This window comes from Anabrus simplex, chromosome 1 (genome assembly GCF_040414725.1).
Source record: "Anabrus simplex isolate iqAnaSimp1 chromosome 1, ASM4041472v1, whole genome shotgun sequence".
Taxonomy (NCBI): Eukaryota; Metazoa; Arthropoda; class Insecta; order Orthoptera; family Tettigoniidae; genus Anabrus; species Anabrus simplex.
Window position 1 is genome coordinate 891,117,343 of NC_090265.1, and position 18,089 is coordinate 891,135,431.

The 18,089-nt window shown below is 38.2% G+C and overlaps 1 protein-coding gene across 1 annotated transcript in view; it reads left to right on the forward strand.

The window, feature by feature from the left end:
• The window catches only part of LOC136857707 (aminoacylase-1A), a 179,614-nt gene that overhangs the window by 19,259 nt on the left and 142,266 nt on the right, over positions 1-18,089 (forward strand). The window contains exon 2 of the mRNA XM_067136573.2: positions 12,303-12,472. Within this exon, the coding sequence (XP_066992674.2) occupies positions 12,303-12,472 (170 nt within the window). The remainder of the gene's footprint in view (positions 1-12,302; positions 12,473-18,089) is intronic.

The following is an 18,089-nucleotide window of genomic DNA, read 5'->3' on the forward strand; positions in this document are numbered from 1 at the left end:
GGGCACATAGAATGTTAGAACATCATTGGTCGCTCAGAGTTTTCCTGCATGGTCATGAAAGGACAAATAGAACTTCACTTACAATATATTTTTAGAGCTCAATTACAGTAACATAAATTAATACTCAGACATCGTACATCTATGTTAAAACATTGTTCTCGTACCTTTTTAAAAAAATATTACTTAGAATTGTTTTAATTTACTGTTTAGAGAGTAGTACGTTCTTGCACAGGCCAGTGCAAATATATCTCTTTCATATTTTGCTGGCTTACTCTTAATATACTACTGTCTGAAACCACATTTTCTGCAAAATGGCATTTCATCCACAGCGCAATACTCGGTAGATAATTATACAGGCAGTTTTCCACAATGTCTCTAATACTTCTCATATCGTCGTAAGCTTATCAAGCGATTTTTGTTCCTTTCTACTGTTTATATCATCCAAAGTAATACCTCACGGTAAGAACTTGAAACGCTTGATACCGAGCTCGATAGCTGCAGTCGCTTAAGTGCAGCCAGTATTTGGGAGATAGTGGGTTCGAACCCCACTGTCGGCAGCCCTGAAGATGGTTTTCCGTGGTTTCCCATTTTCACACCAGGCAAATGCTGGGGCTGTACCTTAATTAAGGCCACGAATGCTTCCTTCCCACTCCTAGCCCTTTCCTGTCCCATCGTCGCCATAAGACCTATCTGTATCGGTGCGACGTGAAGCAAATTGCGAAACGCTTGAGAACAAGACAATTTTGAAAGAATTCCACTCCACTGCCATCTGATGCCCAAGGCAGAGTCCTGCAGTGAGGCCCACCGCGCAGCACTCTCCAACCCACCGACTCCGGCTGCCCAGTCCATGCAGTGTCGTCCTCCTCTGACGCGGCCGGTTACTGGCCCACAGCACTGGTCCCACTCAGCCCACCACACTGGCCGGGCGCACATTGAGAAGCAGGTGGCCGCAGAGCAGGGAAGATCAGGTCAGGCCAGCGTAGCTCTGACGAAACTGCAAAGTGTATGCGAGCGCACATTGCCACTCAGTCTCGCGTCAGTTCTCAGAAGGAAGGAGCAATGGCTAGCTGCTTTGATCTAAGTTCCAAGTGAACAAAATTTGAAAATCCTGCTTCCAGCATTAGTGAATAATTTTGAAGAACCATTGCCGTACGTTTTTGTTAGTGATGAGGCCTCTCCATTGTCTGAAAATTTAATGAGTCTGTATCCCAAACGAAGTGTAACCGGAAACTATGAAAATAAGATTTTCAATTACAGGCTGTCGCGAGCAAGGCAAACTGCTGAATGTTCTTTTGGCATGCTGGTGTCCAGGTTCCGTGTTTTCCGAAAACCGTTCGAGATCAAAGTTGACAGTGTTGATAAAGTCATAAAGGCGGCTTGTGTGTTGCATAATTTTCTGAGATACAACACTTTGCCTGAAAATAATGTAGATGAAGAGATTGTCAAAATGCCTGAGAACCAGTTGCTTCCATTGGCACACAAGGAGTGTATCCAGTGCTTTTATAGCGAGACAGTAGTTTACCAATTATTTCAACATGGTGAATAAATTATTTTGATAGTAGTTACCATTGTTAACATTCACGTCCTTGGTAATTTCGCTCCAAATATCTAGTTTTAATTTATTATTCACATAGTCCACATGATTCACATCGTATAAAACAGGGTACGACCACACGGCTTTGATAATTTTTTCCTCCATGTCTCAACTACTCAACCAACTACGCGACACGTGTGCAGGAAACTGTGTTTTAAAGACTGCGCGTGGTAGGCGGAAGTAGGTGCAGAACCGATCTGCTCTGCTCTGACCTGCCCTGTCTGTCAATTTGTGGTGGCGCAATGACTTGCGTGGATTACAAAATCTGCTCTGCAGTGCGCTGCTTTAGCTGTTTCGCCTGTATCCCAATGTGCGTCTGGCCACTGGGCGGGCTGAGTAGTCAACCTTGACTACTTCTTTGCAATAACGCGAGCGCCGTGTACAACAAAATGTTCATTTCACACTTCTATTCGGATCACTCGCTATACGAATTCCTGTACGCTAATGACAGTTAGAAATAAAACGATAAAGATATCTCCTGCACTGAAATAATAATAATAAAACACAAATGGAAACTTCATTAGAAATTCTGATATTCATATGCAATTGGCATCGAGTTAACTGAAAATGAATCTAAATACCATGAAGCATATTCAAGATAGTGGTGGTGGTGATTATTGTTTTAAGAGAAGGTACCATCCTCTATTAACGCTAATCAGAGAGAAAAAAGGGAAGGGATTCGACACTTCGAAAAATGGAGATATCAGCCAAAGAAAGGCAAGGGTCATGAATGGCATGAAAATGAAAGACTCCATAGGCCTCGGGTGCCCTAATATTGTTGGGATCAGAAAAGAATAAGAGTTAACCAAGGGAGGTCAGATAGGATAGATGAAAGCGAGGAGCCTGGCACAAGCAAGTGGAAGCAGTGCCAGGACTCAGCTACTGGTCCCATGGTCACCAATCCACACTCTTAAGTTAAGTCAATGGGGCCCCTTTTAGTCGCCTGTTACGACAGGCAGGAGATATCGTGGGTATTATTCTACGGCCCCCACCCATAGGGATTGCATATTCAAGGGGCCTCTCTCGCGTTTAACTCAAAATAAACTAAAATACAAACTAAAACTACATTTAAAAACCTTGTGGTCTGTTGTCTGTCATTTTGCAAGGCAGTTCCTCTTCAACTTTACTTTCGTCAACTTGGTGCTCGAGGTGAGTTTCTATTTACAAAAGGAATTTCTCCTTGTCTCCACTTCCGTTACACTAATACGCAATTTATTTTCTTCTTTTAGGTCCATCTTGGTTTACGACGTATGCTATCGTTCACTTTCCTTGGACAAATGACGCAGGAATCCTTCCTGTTTTCCAGTTTTTCTGTTAATAAAGAGGCAATTTACAGAATTCAATACTACACTTTCGATTTTCTTCTTCATGTGAGCAATATAATATTCCTGTTTGACGAGTTCTTCAGTTCTCTTGACGGAGCAATGAACTCTCTCATGAACCCTTCCGATTTACCCGGAAACTTTACAATTTTTAACTCTTCTTCAGATTTACTGATTTATTTTTACTTCTTCCTATTTTTGACTAGTATAACCTCCAATGCCAGCCCTGCGGTGTAGGGGTAGCGTCCCTGCCTCTTACCCGGAGGCCATGGGTTCGATTCCCAGCCAGGTCAGGGATTTTTACCTGCATGTGAGGGCTGGTTCGAGGTCCAATCAGCCTGCGTGATTACAGTTGAGGAGTTGTCTGACAGTGGGATGGCGGCCCCGGTCTAGAAAGCCAAGAATAATGACAGAGATCATCCGTTGTGCTGACCGCACGACTCCTCATAATCTGCAGGGCTTCGGGCTGAGCAGCGATCGCTTGGTAGGCCATTTCTGTGGGCACCCCCCTCCCCCTGTCAAAGTTGTATATTAAAAATGTATGGGACATATTGAATTGTTTTGTATGTGATAGTTTTGCGTATTTCAGTGCATCATTTTAATGAGTTGAATGTATTTCAAGGAGTTGTGTTAGAGACAGTTCCTGGTATTTTCTCTTCTCGTTATGGCCAAAAAATATAACAAACGTTATCTCCAAATGTTCAGAGATACCAAGAAATTTCATTTCATTTTACCTTCTAATAAAGGAAACTGTTATGCATTTTGCTGCATGTGTCAGTGTGACATAAACATTATTATTCGTATGTGTCATAAATAAGAATGATTAGAATGATTAGATACATTTTCTTGTAACCATTTTTGTTTTCTTAGTTTAAGATTTTAAATTTTATAGTCAATTCGCATTGTAACAGTAGATATGTATGCCTTTTATCCTGACCTTTATTCACACAGACATGGTGCAATATATGTGATGAAATCCAAGAATTAAAAATTTTCCTATTTTTTATTTCTAAAAATTGGCAGGTATGTATCATGTAGATCATACTTGGAATCGAGTCATAAGGGATATCATCACATATTTTAAGTAGTTTAAGGTTTTACAAAATTTGTTTGGCTGTACTGAACAAAGTCTACTACAACAAGAGGTCATTTTTAAACTGGAGGCACAGAAGGCAGTATTCGGAAACCCTGTACAAATAATATCAAACTGAGGACCAGCCTTCACGTCTCATGAATTTGAAGATTACTGCAAAACAGAAAACATGAAACACCTGTTTGTTACAATGGGATTGTCAGGTAGAGAGAATCAATTCTGTGATTGCCTCAGTACTTGAAATTTTTTTTATATCAGATCCAACAAAATGGTACAAATTTGTCGAGGCTTTGCAGCAGACCATAAACTCCATGTACCATCGTAGTATTCGAAGGACACTATTTGAACTATTAACAGGAGTCAGAATGAAACAAGACCAATCTAAGGATTGCTGACCTCATCCATGAACTAGTAGAAAAATGTGAAGAGAAAATAGAAAATCCGAGGAAAGGTGCAAAACAGCAAGAAAATAGTCTTTCAACATACATCGCTGCTCTGCTAGACATTATCAGCTGGGAGGAAAGCTACCCAGGACTCAAAATAAGGAAGAAGTTTCTGGGACTTAATAAAAAGTTTGTAGAAACCCTAATAATCTCAGATATTTTGTTTTGAATTGTCTCAAGTATCAACACTGCTTTCATTTCTTTCAAGTGCATTTATATTGTGATTTGAATCTTATTTTTGTGTTTGTGCTGATGATGGCTCCAAGAGCTCAAACATGTTCACATTTATTCCATCATCATCTGCAGTTTTCAGCTGTTGGCCGGGTCTGCTTACATTTATTCCATAAATCATCTTTTTAGATTGCAATATGTGTATTGATTTGGTGGTATATATATATATATATATATATATTCTCAAGTTATTTGTCAGCATGGACCATGAGCATGATTACTTGTAATAATAAATCTCTCTCAAATCCTACAAATATGCTGTTATAAATGCAGTTAGCACGGGAGCACTCTCAAAACATCACCTCAAAGACCGTCACATAGCTACTTGATGGAATAATCTGTGTGTACAAACAAGCAAATAACACCTTTGGTCCAGTCTTGGCTCGGTCGCCGTGCAGTACCATAGCTTACGAGTGTGTCTTACTTGTGTACGGCGTTTGGTGACTAGTCTTCTTGTGTGTGAGTAGAGAGTGAATGGTGGCCATGGCTGCCTCCAGTGGGGGGCATCCGCCGGTGTCAGTGGATAATATACCAGTTGAAAATGAAATTGAAATTCAAATGGAGGAGGAACCCATCATTGATGAATCTTCAAATTCCAAGCAAGCATCGCTACCCAATTCAACCAATGGTGACCAACGAAGTACAGCTACAGGAACCTAAACTCGTGCTACTGAGAGCCAGCCAGATCAGCGATCATCAGTACAGCAAGTGGATACTTCACCCGAGTATTATAACAGATTTCACTAGGGTCCATATATAGTTTTTGTAGAATACACTGTAGATAAGAACGTCAGTCGGTTACACCCCATGGCCCTTGGACGCCGTTTTTATGAACAGGACTTGCACATTAAATCCATCCAACGAAAAGGCAGAAACGGGATACAAGTGACTTTTCATACTGCCATGCAAGCTAATGTGTTTTTGCGTAACCCTATATTGGAAACATTAAAAATTAAGGCGTATATTCCCTCATCACAAGTACTCCGAGTGAGTATAATACGTGGTGTTAATAAGGACTTTTCCCATGAGGAAATCCTCAATCATTTGGATACAGCAGTACCAGTTAAGTCAGTTCAACGGCTTAATCGTAAAGTAGTACAGGATGGTGGAACAGAGTATCTCCCTACCGGATCTGTTAAGATTATTTTTCGGTCGCAATCGCTTCCTCAACAAGTGGCATTGTATAAAGTATATATGGAGGTGGAACCTTTCATCTTTTCACCTATTCGTTGCAGAAAGTGTCAAAGATATGGCCACACCGAAAAGCAATGTCAAGCAAAAAATTACCGATGTGGTACATGCTCACAGTTACACGCAACTAACCAGTGTACTGAACAATTTATTCAATGTGCCTATTGCAAAAAAGATCATCCCACGGGATCATTTGACTGTCCCGAACACAAATATCAAGTTCGAATCAAAAAACTCACGAGTATGGAATATATTTCATTTCCTGAGGCAAAAGCTCGGGTAGCACTCCCGGTTTATTTTCCGGACCAACAACCAAACCAGTTTCCCCCATTATCACAAGAAAGTAGATCACCTCCAACTGAAAATCCACGGAAGCGAAAGTTCACTTAAGTAGTTATGCAATCTCCGCCCTCAACACCTGAGCCAGGTTATGACAAACAGGATTATTTAGCCATTCTCCGTAACGGAAGTGTTCCGTCAGAACGACTCGCTCCGCTACCAAGTACATCAGCAGCAACTGAACCCGTGTTGCCTACTCAGCCTACTCCTCAACACCGAGGACAGAGAAATATTTGAGCCTCTCAGGCCCAAAATTATTCTCCAACGAAGGAATACCTTCACCAAGAAATACAACGTATCATTGTAATGTTAATACAACTCTTGGGTCAGGACCCCCAACTTAGTATTGTCCTTTATAAATTAAGAGATCATATCATGACTATAAGCTCATGATCAGTCTTCTACAATGGAACAGTAGGAGTGTTATTTCCAAACGACATGAATTACAATTGTTAACACAAGAGACTCGGGCTAATCTCATATTTTGCAAGAAACATGGTTTCAACCTCACACTCGTTTTCGATTATTTGGTTATCAAATCATAAGACATGACGGTGACGGATATGATGGGGTAGCCACATGTATATAGAATTCTTTAAGTTATACTACGTTATCTATTCAATATCATATACCACACACTTATGCAGAAGGAGTCATTTGTAATAATATTTGTTTTCTAAATACAGTATATACTGTCCTCCGCATATATATATTACCCAAGGTCAATGGTCGCAATTTTTTGCTCAATTTGATCAGTTTCAACACATCTTCATTTTAGGAGACTTCAATTGTCATCATACAGAATGGGGAAGTTCAACAGATACCGCAAAAGGATCAAATTTATTATCAATGTCCAATAGACATGATCTTTCAATTCTCAATGACGGCTCTCCAACTCGTATTTCACCTCCTGGCTCCCCACCTAGTGTGGTCAATCGAACACTTTGCCGTACGAACACGGTTCCAGTTACCACCTGGCATACATTGGCACACACTCATACTAGTGACCATTTCCCCATCCTCATCACGTATGGTATTAGTAAATGCGTCGCGACATCGTTATCATTGACAACAGTAAGTAACATTCGCTCATATAAAAATTTTAATCCCCATGCTTATCGTGAATACATTAATCACGTTTTGCAACGTGAGCGTAGTAATAATATACCTTTTTCGTCCTTATTCGCCTTTTTGACCCATTATTTAAACACATTTCACCCTTGCAGATCCATCAAGACATTTAGATTTCCCCCAGTTACCTCAGTCACATGGTGGGATAAAGACTGTAATGGTCTTATTTCTCAGCACAAACTGTTCTTCAAATTGTATCGTAAGTCCATGACTCAAGATAATTATTTGCAATTACGAAAGCATATGGCGAAAACGAAACTCATTTTTAATTCTAAGAAACGTAATGCATGGCAAACATTTCTTTCTTCTTTAAACTCTCACATACCGTCTGCACAATTATGGAACGCAATTCACATGATTACACGAACCTTTCAACACCAAACCCAATATTAATTTCCACAACCGGTATTAGAGGAATTTCTACAGTCGATCACCCCAGCCTCGGCAATACCCCCATTTATATCCCCGCCAGCTCATGATCATTGTCAATTTTCTACATTGAATACAACCGATATCCTATCATGAACTTCAAACAGTGATATCCACTGCAAATAATTAATCGCCAGGACCAGATGCCATTACGTATAATATGATTAAATTACTCGCCTCTCAAGCTCAGCTTTTATTGTTGCAGTATTATAATGATATTTTCAATTCCGTTCAAGTGCCAGCGCAATGGAATGATTTTTTTATAACTCCAATATTAAAACCCCATAAACGCCCAAACGTTCCAGAACACTTTCGCGGAGTAGTTTTAGCTTCGTGCATCCGCAAAACATTTTGCAAAATTTTATTTAGAAGACTAGTGTGGACGTTGGAATACTATAACATTTTTCTTAAGTATCAATTTGCTTTTATGCGAGGACGCAGTATGCAAGATCCCATCATAATACTGATTCTTGATATTTTATTAGCTCGATGGAGGAAACAAACTACTATCGCTATTTTTCTGGACATAAAAGGCGCTTACGATTCAGTCTTACTGCATCTTTTATGGAAAAAATTATCTAATTATGGTTTTCCCTTTAATTTTATATCTATCTTGTACCAATTATTCACTAATCGTACAATAACACTGAAATCTTCTCAGTACCCAATTCCCAGTCGTCAAACATCACATGGTTTGCCACAGGGATCCATATTGAGGGGAATATTATTCGCCTTATATATGAAAGATTTGGAATCTATTGTAACCCCTTACGCCTGTATATTAGCTTATGCCGATGACTATGTAATTTACTGTTCCCATACTAACATTGACGACTGCAGGAAAAAGATATCGCAAGTTACATGCTTTGTTTTTCAGTGGCTAACATCACATGGACTTCACCTTTCACTTCCTAAGTGTGCTGCAATAATTTTCACTCCCAAGCGAGTGTTTGATAAAAGTCCAATCAGTTTTGCTGGCCATAGCATCCCCTTTGCCCCCCAACATTCGTATTTAGGTATTTGTCTAGATCCAAATCTTAATTGGAATTTCCATCTTCAGCGATTATATCGAGAGTCAGAAGGTTATCTTAACATTCTCAAAACAGTAACTAGGTGTAATTGGGGAGCTGACCCTTCCTCAGCTTTACAATTGTATCGAGCCACAATTCGATCTACAATGGATTACAGTGCGCACATAATTGACTTAGCACCTAAACAAACTCTCTTAAAATTAGACAGAATACAATATTCAGCTTTACGCATAAGTATTGGTGCTCTTAAAACTACACCTACTAATGCTCTGTTAGTTGAAGCCAAAGAACCACCTCTTCATATTCGTAGGTTAATGCTAGCAAAAAAATTTATTCTCAAACATATCGCATGATTGAATTTCATTATAATTCCCAAAATGAAATTATTGTTTAAATATTATCAGCAGCGTTCCCCAAAAAGTAGAAGATACCCAGCGATATATATAGCATACGTGGAAATGCAGAATATTCAAGACTCGGTCCTCCGAACACCCCTCTTAATTATGCATTCATACAATTATGATACTCTCACTTTCAAACCATCAGTAATAATACCTTCCTCCTTCTCATCAGCCCAACCTTCCCCAAGGACAGAATCCTTCAAGTCAATTCACAAAAAGTTTAAAGGAACATTAAACTCATAAGATTATAATATATTTACTGCGGAGCAAAATCCCCTAATAGAGTAGGAGCAGCTTTCTTTGACTCTCATGCACATGTAAGTTATAAATATCCTCTATCAAATATTATAACTATATTCACAGCAGAACTATATGCGATCTATCAAGCCCTATTATATGTCCAGCATCTTGGTTTCTGGAAAGTAAATATCTTTACAGATTCGCAAAGTGTCCTGCATGCTTTACAGTCATTTTTGCAATCCCAAAATACGTATTTATACGAGGTTAAATACTTGCTCTATCAACTTGAGAAGTCAGGCGTATATATTACGTTGATCTGGATAAAAGGGCATACTAACCATTTCGGTAATGATCAAGCCAATTCTGCAGCCAAAGAGGCAAGTCATGATCCATCAAACACACTACAAATCAAAATTCCGATCTCTGACTTCTTTTCTCGCATTAAACAAGACGCTAATCAAGCTTGGCAAACATTATGGTGACTTTCTGCTGGTAATAAGGGTAAATACTATTATCAATTACAGCCCACTATCCCGATACAACCATGGTTTTCCAAAGGTACGTACACACAACGTCACATCATCAGTATAATATGATTACGTTTTAATCATTCCTTAACCCTGGCGTATAAATACCGTTTTCATATATCTAATAATCCATATTGTACATGTGGACAAAGAAATGGAGATAGTGATCTTTTTCTTTTTTTTTTTTTTTCAATGTCCTCAATATGCTACTCACCAAGCTCGATAGCTGCAGTCGCTAAGTGTGGCCAGTATCCAGTAATTGGAAGATAGTGGGTTCGAACCCCACTGTCGGCAGCCCTGAAAATGGTTTTCCGTGGTTTCCCATTTTCACACCAGGCAAATGCTGGGGCTGTACCTTAATTAAGGCCACAGCCGCTTCCTTCCCAATCCTAGGCCTTTCCCATCCAGTCGTCGCCATAAGACCTATCAGTGTCGGTGCGACGTACAGCAAATAGCAATATGTTACTCAACAAAGATTATTAATTCAGAAATTAATAAGCCTCCTCGTACCTCTGCCAACAAATGTTTCAGTTTTGTTATTTGAACCGTCATCACACATCATCACTATTGTTAACCAATTTCTTGATTCTACTCAAATACGGTTGTAAACATATCTCGTTCATTTGTTTCTTCGCTACGTACAGGGAAATAACACTCCTATATGGTCTTTCAAGTGCTTAGTTTAGCAGCTTCTCTAGTGTTAATAGCAGTGAAGTGATTCCTAATATTTAACATTACACTTGGTTATTCGTGTGTAAATGAACTTTAATAGTGATGCGTGTGCATAGAAATTAAATAATATAATTGGGTAAAAATACTAAGTTTGACTTGAGACTGGGAAAAAGGACGCCGCAATCCCAAACAAACTTCTCCAGAAAGAAAGAAAAGCAAATAACACTAAGGGGTCTGCGCCAGGCTTAACATCTCCATCCATCTGACAGACGAATCATTAGATGGGCTATACTAACTATTATTATATTTTACAAAACCACACCCTTTTTCAAGAACTATAAGTTACTTAGATTAGAACAGTCTTATGGATTTCTCTGTGTGGCAGTATTAAGGTAGCAGTGGGAATTGATTGAAATTTCTTAATTCATTGTTTTAAAAGTTTTGTTTTATAAGATATTATTTTGTTTGGACTTCGAAGAATTCTGTTTAGAAACTCTTTATTTATGTGTTGTATCAAAATTATCATTTATCTGTTAAATTTAATATTTTCATTTGTTATCAAAATGTGTGAAAGAGCGTGTACCTACACGTGCAGTTCTGGAAGCGCCTTTCCTGTTGGGTAAACAAAGACTTTTCTCGAATATTTTTCAGCAAGAAAGAAGTTGCTTTCGATTGGAGAAAAGAGTTCATGTAATTGGTGAAATTGAAAGTCAAGGGTAAATTCCATATTCTGATTGGTTCTCTTTGGTAGTTGGACCATTTTCTGCTTCTGGATCTTATGCCGCCCCTTCGTTTGGAGCGAGGTAGGCTCTGCGTCTTTGATCATTTGACCATCTTAGAGCACGGAGGTGCTCCTTCTTCGGTCTGTTTCGGTTTTTAACTTCATTTAAATGTAATAATTTCTTTTTTCTTGCGCAGGAGTTTATTCTCGAGATTCACGTTCACCGTTAAAGTTGTCGAAATGGCTTAGCCTTTCAGCTAAGATCTTGTACCTTTTTGTTTCGGACGCAATCCTGTTTTTAAACCTTGTAACTAATGTAATTAATTTATCCCTTGGGTTTGCCTCCTGGTATTTATGTATCACCTTACATAAGTACTTAAAATCTACGCTCATTACCTGAAGAGTTTTATGTAGTGATGCTAGTTTTTTGTGCCTCTGTGTTAGGTCTTATTTCTACTTTGTGTAGATTGGGATTAGCCCTCATTTTAATCGTCATGTATCGTTGGATAATATTACTTCCATTCAAATGTATGATTAAATTCATTTTGTGCATTGTACCTGTCTGAAGATGTGGTTAACACTCAAATTTACTTTTGTAATATCCTTTTGTAACCTGTTGTTTGTGTTTTGTAGTGCATCGCTTTTGTTGAACTTTAAATTTTCTTTTACTGTGCTTAAAATTACATAATGATATTTATTTATTTATTTATTTATTTATTTATTTATTTATTTATTTATTTATTTATTTATATTTATTTATTAAAAGTAATCAAGCAGTTGAATGGTTACACTCTGAATTGCACAGGGAATATGTCCTTGATCACACACCATCTTAATTTCTATTGTAAACTTCGTAGTAGTCCTGTTCTTGACCATGTTAATGTATAAAAAAGTATTTTTTAGATTTGTTTCTAATTGTTCTTTTTTATCTTTTCAGATTCCTGTGTAACATTCTTGAAGGATCAAGCAAAGAGATTGGGATTATCATTTCGTGTATATCATGTTACCCCTCGCAAACCTATTGTCATCCTGACATGGGAAGGAATGCAGCCAATGCTTCCATCAGTATTACTAAACTCCCACATGGATGTGGTTCCTGTATTTCCGGTAGGGAGTAAGCACATCTTATTTAAAAGCCATATTTTCAGTGTAAAATGCAGATAACATAAAATATTAGGGGAGAGTGTTGTACCTTGAAACAGTTGACATTTAATTTTTTAAATTTCTTTTGTTTGTATTTCATAAATCTTACTTATTATTCCTCATTAATACAGGTCTTTCCACCTATTTTAATGCAGTTTGCACTGTGTTCAGTGTCCCAGTTAAGTTTTTTAAGAACATTTTGTTGAACTCTGCAACATATTCCAAGGTACAACATACTCATGTACCTTGGAACGACTTTAACAGTTATGACAGAATTACTGAATATTACAAAAATATTATATTTTTCACGAGAAATGACGTTGATATTCATCTCTACTTGTATACGTAATATTAAACAGGTTGTGTCCCTGGGCATAGTATTATTCTCTCATTACAAAATTTGATGAAAATTACTATTAATAAGAAAATAAAAAGAATCAGATTAAACTAGTTTTGTTATCAGTTTCCCTTCATATTACAGCAACAGCACAATCAAACAGATTTGTTTCAGTGTACATTGTACCTGGAAGTTTCTATTTCAAATTGCATTTGTTTCTTTTGTCGCTGGGTGCCACCGAGACATTTGCCTGAGCAATTTCATTATGACGCCTTCCTAGGGAACATCATATAGTGTATCCTTGTCAAAGATTAAGTTTTTAGTGTTACCCTATCTCTTTAAAAACTTAATTTTATACTCAGAACAACATTTCTCATATTCATGTATTTTACCAACATAATGTACGAGAGACATTTTTGTTTGAAATTGAATCAGAACAAATTCTTCTGGAAGACATGGGTGATCAAAGTGTAGGCCTAATGCAAAGTCATCCTCTTGCTGCTCTTCAAGCAGATCAGCTGCTTAATCTGCTTCATAACCACCAGACACAAAATCAGGTTCCTCTTCTGAATGGAAAATATTCATTTCAGTCCTTTTCTTTGCAGTCGATGTTTTAGATTCATAATTTTCTTTCATAGTGGACAAGTTAGGTTGGGGATCATATTTGTGAGGAGTATCTGTTAGGATTGTTGACTTCCCTTTCCTTCTTCCCCTGGTGCTCCCTGGTTTCCTCTCTTCAGCTGTGGGGAAGAGCCTGATAATTTGAGGTGTTATGAGAGGACGTCTGTTTTGATCAAGAGAAGATCAAGATCTGAAGACAACTTCAGATTATTGGGTCTAGATCTATTAATACTGAGTTGGATTCAGGTGAATACAAAATAAGAACAAGATAATGTTTCAAAATAGCATCTAAAAGAACATGGTGTACCTTGTAATATACCTTGGAACACCATTTTAAGGTACAATAGGTGTGCGTGTTCCAAGGTACATGATGTACCCATTTCAGAAAGAAACAAGAATTTCTTTTTATAAGTTAGGTAGAACAAAAATGTGACCTGTTTAGAAGTTAGACCATTTACATACTAACTTACTTTTTTTTAATTTTGTGTGGCTATTTCTAGCCGAGTGCAACCCTTGTAAGGCAGAACCTCCGATGAGGGTGGGTGGCATCTGCCATGCGTAAGTAACTGTGTGTTAGTGTGGTGGAGGATAGTGTTATGTGTGGTGTTTGAGTTGCAGGGATGTTGGAGACGGCACAAACACCCAGCCCCTGGGCCATTGGAATTAACCAATGAAGGTTAAAAATCCCCGACCCGGCCGGGAATCGAACCCGGGATCCTCTGAACCGACCGAGCTGACCATTCAGCCAACGAGTCGGACACTAACTTAGTGTAAATATTGAAGAAATCTATTTTACATGTGAGAACTACTAATATGCCAATTTGAAATCACTTTAAAAATACTTTCAAGTACCAAAATGCTTTACACTTAAATAATTTGGAACTGAAACCACAATAGATGCCACCAGACAAACTGTGCTGCCCAGGGTGGCAAAGTAATGAACTCAACTCAAATGATCTGAAGAATGTTTACTAAGATCAAAGATAATGCAACTGTTCCAAGGTACAAACGTTCCAAGGTACAGGACTCTCCCCTACTAAAAAGAAAGAAAACAAATTAATATATTTCTAAAATAGTCTCCCTCTTTTGAGCCATGCAAAATTCTGTTCAACCGCTTGAGATTATCGTGTTGGCATAGAAGTATGCGATATAAAGAGATATGTTCATTAAACATTCATCTCCTATGCAGATACATTCTGTTTTGCTAGGCTGAATGGCTCAGACAGTTGAGGCGCTGGCCTTCTGACTCCAACTTGGAAGGTTCGATCCTGGCTCAGTCTGGTGGTATTAGAAGGTGCTGAAATACGTCAGCCTTGTATCGGTAGATTTATTGGCATGTAAAAAATCTCCTGTGGGACAAAATTCTGGCACCTCTGCATCTCCGAAAACCATGACAGTAGTTAGGACATAAGAACGATGTTGTTGTTGTTGTTGTTGTTACGGGGTTACCCGTGGAGCAGAAAGAGGTTAAAGAAGGTGCTGGGGTGAATGGGTCTAGTTACAATGTCAAGAATTGAGGTTATTTTTTCAAAAACTTCAAACTTAACAATTTTTACAAGTACAAGTAATAATCATTAAAAAATATTGGGAAAAACCCAAGATACAGAATCTTAACTCTTTGGGCTTTAAGCCTCTAGCTTTACATTTCCTGAGCTACTAGCTCAAATTTACAAAAGAGCACAAATTTGTACAAGGGCAGAAATCCCCTAATTCAAAGAGCACTTGCTCCCAAAATTACAACATCTAGCCTTCAAGAGGCATTCATTAATCTTACAAAAACTTTGAAAAAGAGCTAACAGGCTCTCAGTTTTCCAAGCCTACTCAAGGCAACATCAACTTACAATTCCTGGCCTCTCAAGGCACAACTTACAATTGGAAAATGATAATACAGGGGTATTTAATACCCAACCTACTGGGCCTTCAGGTAAAAAGAATAACGCTTAAATAAATGGCCCGGACACAAAATGAATGGAGGCGTATGCTTGCGCTCCTAGATATGAACTCTAAAACCTAAAGGGCACTAGGCCGATGAAACAGGGGGCAGTTCCCAAACTACTGAGGTGACTCATATAAGGATAAATTAATGCCTTACGGAAAGGATGAAAAACAGTTACAAAACGTAGTCAACTCAAAACCAAGATGAAGGGGAGCTCGAGAGGGTACATCACTCTCTATCCCCGATTTACAGTCTATGATATTATGGACCTTTTTACATTAGCCGGCAGAAGTTACATTTTAGAAAAGAAGGTTACATAGTTAACGATTCGGACCTTTCCCTCGGGTTAAACTGCGGAGCTAGCAAGAAAGAAAGATGTTATGTGGCCATTACCTGGTGGATGTACTGCTGCCTGATGAAAGAGGCCGCCCGACTCCTGCTTTGACACACACACTTAGTCAGATGACGATCAATTGGCCCAGAGACGTGAAAAGCCGCAGTTTATAAACCCTCAGGGAAGGTTGGAGATTATTCATGAATAATCAAGACACATCCACAGAATTTTATTGGTAGATTTCAAAAGTAACACTCAGAATCGGAGAAGAAGCCTGTGATAGGTGGAAAATTAATTACAGAAATTAGTGATTGGTTGGACTCAAAACTGGCGGAAAGAAAAGGTAAATATTTCCAACCCAAAAATAAATGAACATCAATCAGTAAAAAAAAACTTATGGATACAAACTTCTTTGAATCAAAAGTTCTTTCACTTCGCACTAGGGTGCATGATCATAGTTTTGTAGTGTCATCTGTAGAAAAATGTCCAAACTTCTTGATGAATGGCAACCAAAACACTGATAAATTCAGTCAGTGTAGGCAACTGCACAATAACAAAATTACTCAATATTTTAGTGGTGACATCTTCTGATTAAATTTCTAAGTAGGTGTAGTTTCAGTTTCACTGTTTTACCAATAGAGGGGTTCTTTAGGCGCTGAATTTGAATGCGCGGCGTTGAGGTGTTCCTCCCGGTACAATTATTATTATATTCTGTTCAGTATAGAGAACTTCTTACTTTCGGATATCTATACATAGACGTGCCAACTCCCCTGATTTAAGCGGGAGACTCCCTATTTTTGGTCCTTGCTCCCTCTCTCCTGATCGCAGAGACTTATCTCCTGATTTTGAAAACAGATTTAGTATTGCTGTATTTCTTTTTAAATCCCAGGTTTTTCCTTGTTCTTTAAGTAGCTGGAGAGAATTGATGTTCAGTGGGCTCTGGCAAGACAGATGCAATCAGCTGGTGATGTTCTTAAGTATGACAATCTCTAATGTAATTTTTTTTCATTTTATCATTTTCACATGGCAATAAGACTGAGATACTATTTTTTTAAAGCATATTTACAAGGAAAAAAAACTCTATTCATATTGTTGCTTCCCAAAAAAGAATTCTGGAAAAAAATTAAAACCTGTTCAATATGGCCAGCAGATTGAGCTTAAACCTAGTTCAGAAATTTATGAAGAGGCCTAAGGCAGTTACAATGAAGAGTCATGTGTTCTAAAGCTCACATACATGCAGTATTTCAGTATTTATAAAATACATGCAATATTTTAGAATTTATAAATTAATTAATAAGAGAAATGACATAATTGAGTAGAATGTGTTAAATATTCTTCAAAGTTACGAGCTTAAATCATACCAGAGTTCGACACCCGCTTTCAACTAATAAACCAACATCCGAATACTCCAACAACAGAAGCATACTATCAACATTAAAATATTAGTCAACAGAAGAAGATATGTACAAATTTTCGAACTCTGTCATGAGTCTGCCTTTTGTAATTCTTTTTAAAATTTGAAGATGTTGTTCATTTGTAGTGAAGTAATAGATATAGATGTTGATTCCCATAGGACACCTGAAATATTTGTCCTGAATGAGTAAATATATAATACCAATGTAAATGGTCCGTTATTGGACATTATGAATTTTCCAGCTAACTCATTCCTGGTTGGCAGCGTTTTGCCCCGTATGCTAAGTTGGGCTCATCAGTTGGTACCTAGCACACCCACCAAGGCACATGGCTAGTGCATACCGTAGAGGCTACTGCGTAGGCTACTTGGAGCCACCAGCAGTGCCAGTGCACAATGAAAGACTTTGTCTCATTACCAAAAATTGATGCCTGCTTGGCCATCAGATGACATAGATGTTGATTCCCACAGAAAACCTGAAATATTTGTCCGAGTGAGTAAATTTATAATACCAATATAAATGGTCCGTTATTGGACATTATAAATTTTCCAGCTAACTCATTCCTAGTTGCCAGCATTTCGCCCCCATGTGCTAAGTTGGGCTCATCAGTTGGTATCTAGCACACCGGAGCACTTATATTGAGCAAATCTAATGTAGATCAACCAAAAGAGTTCACCGAAATGTCATTAGACTATCCACTTCCGTTGAGCACTCTCTGTATTAATGATGTGCCTAACACAAAGACTGTTTCATGTCGTAATTCAAATCGAACCTATGTTGAATAATTAAATTAATAACATGATGAGGGCTGCTGAAGTGTCGTTAATATCTTCTTCTGTTGACCAATATTTTAATGTTGGTAGTGTGCTTCTGTTGTTGGAGTATTCGGATGTTGGTTTAATAGTTGAAAGGGGCTATCGAACTGTGGTATGATTTAAGCT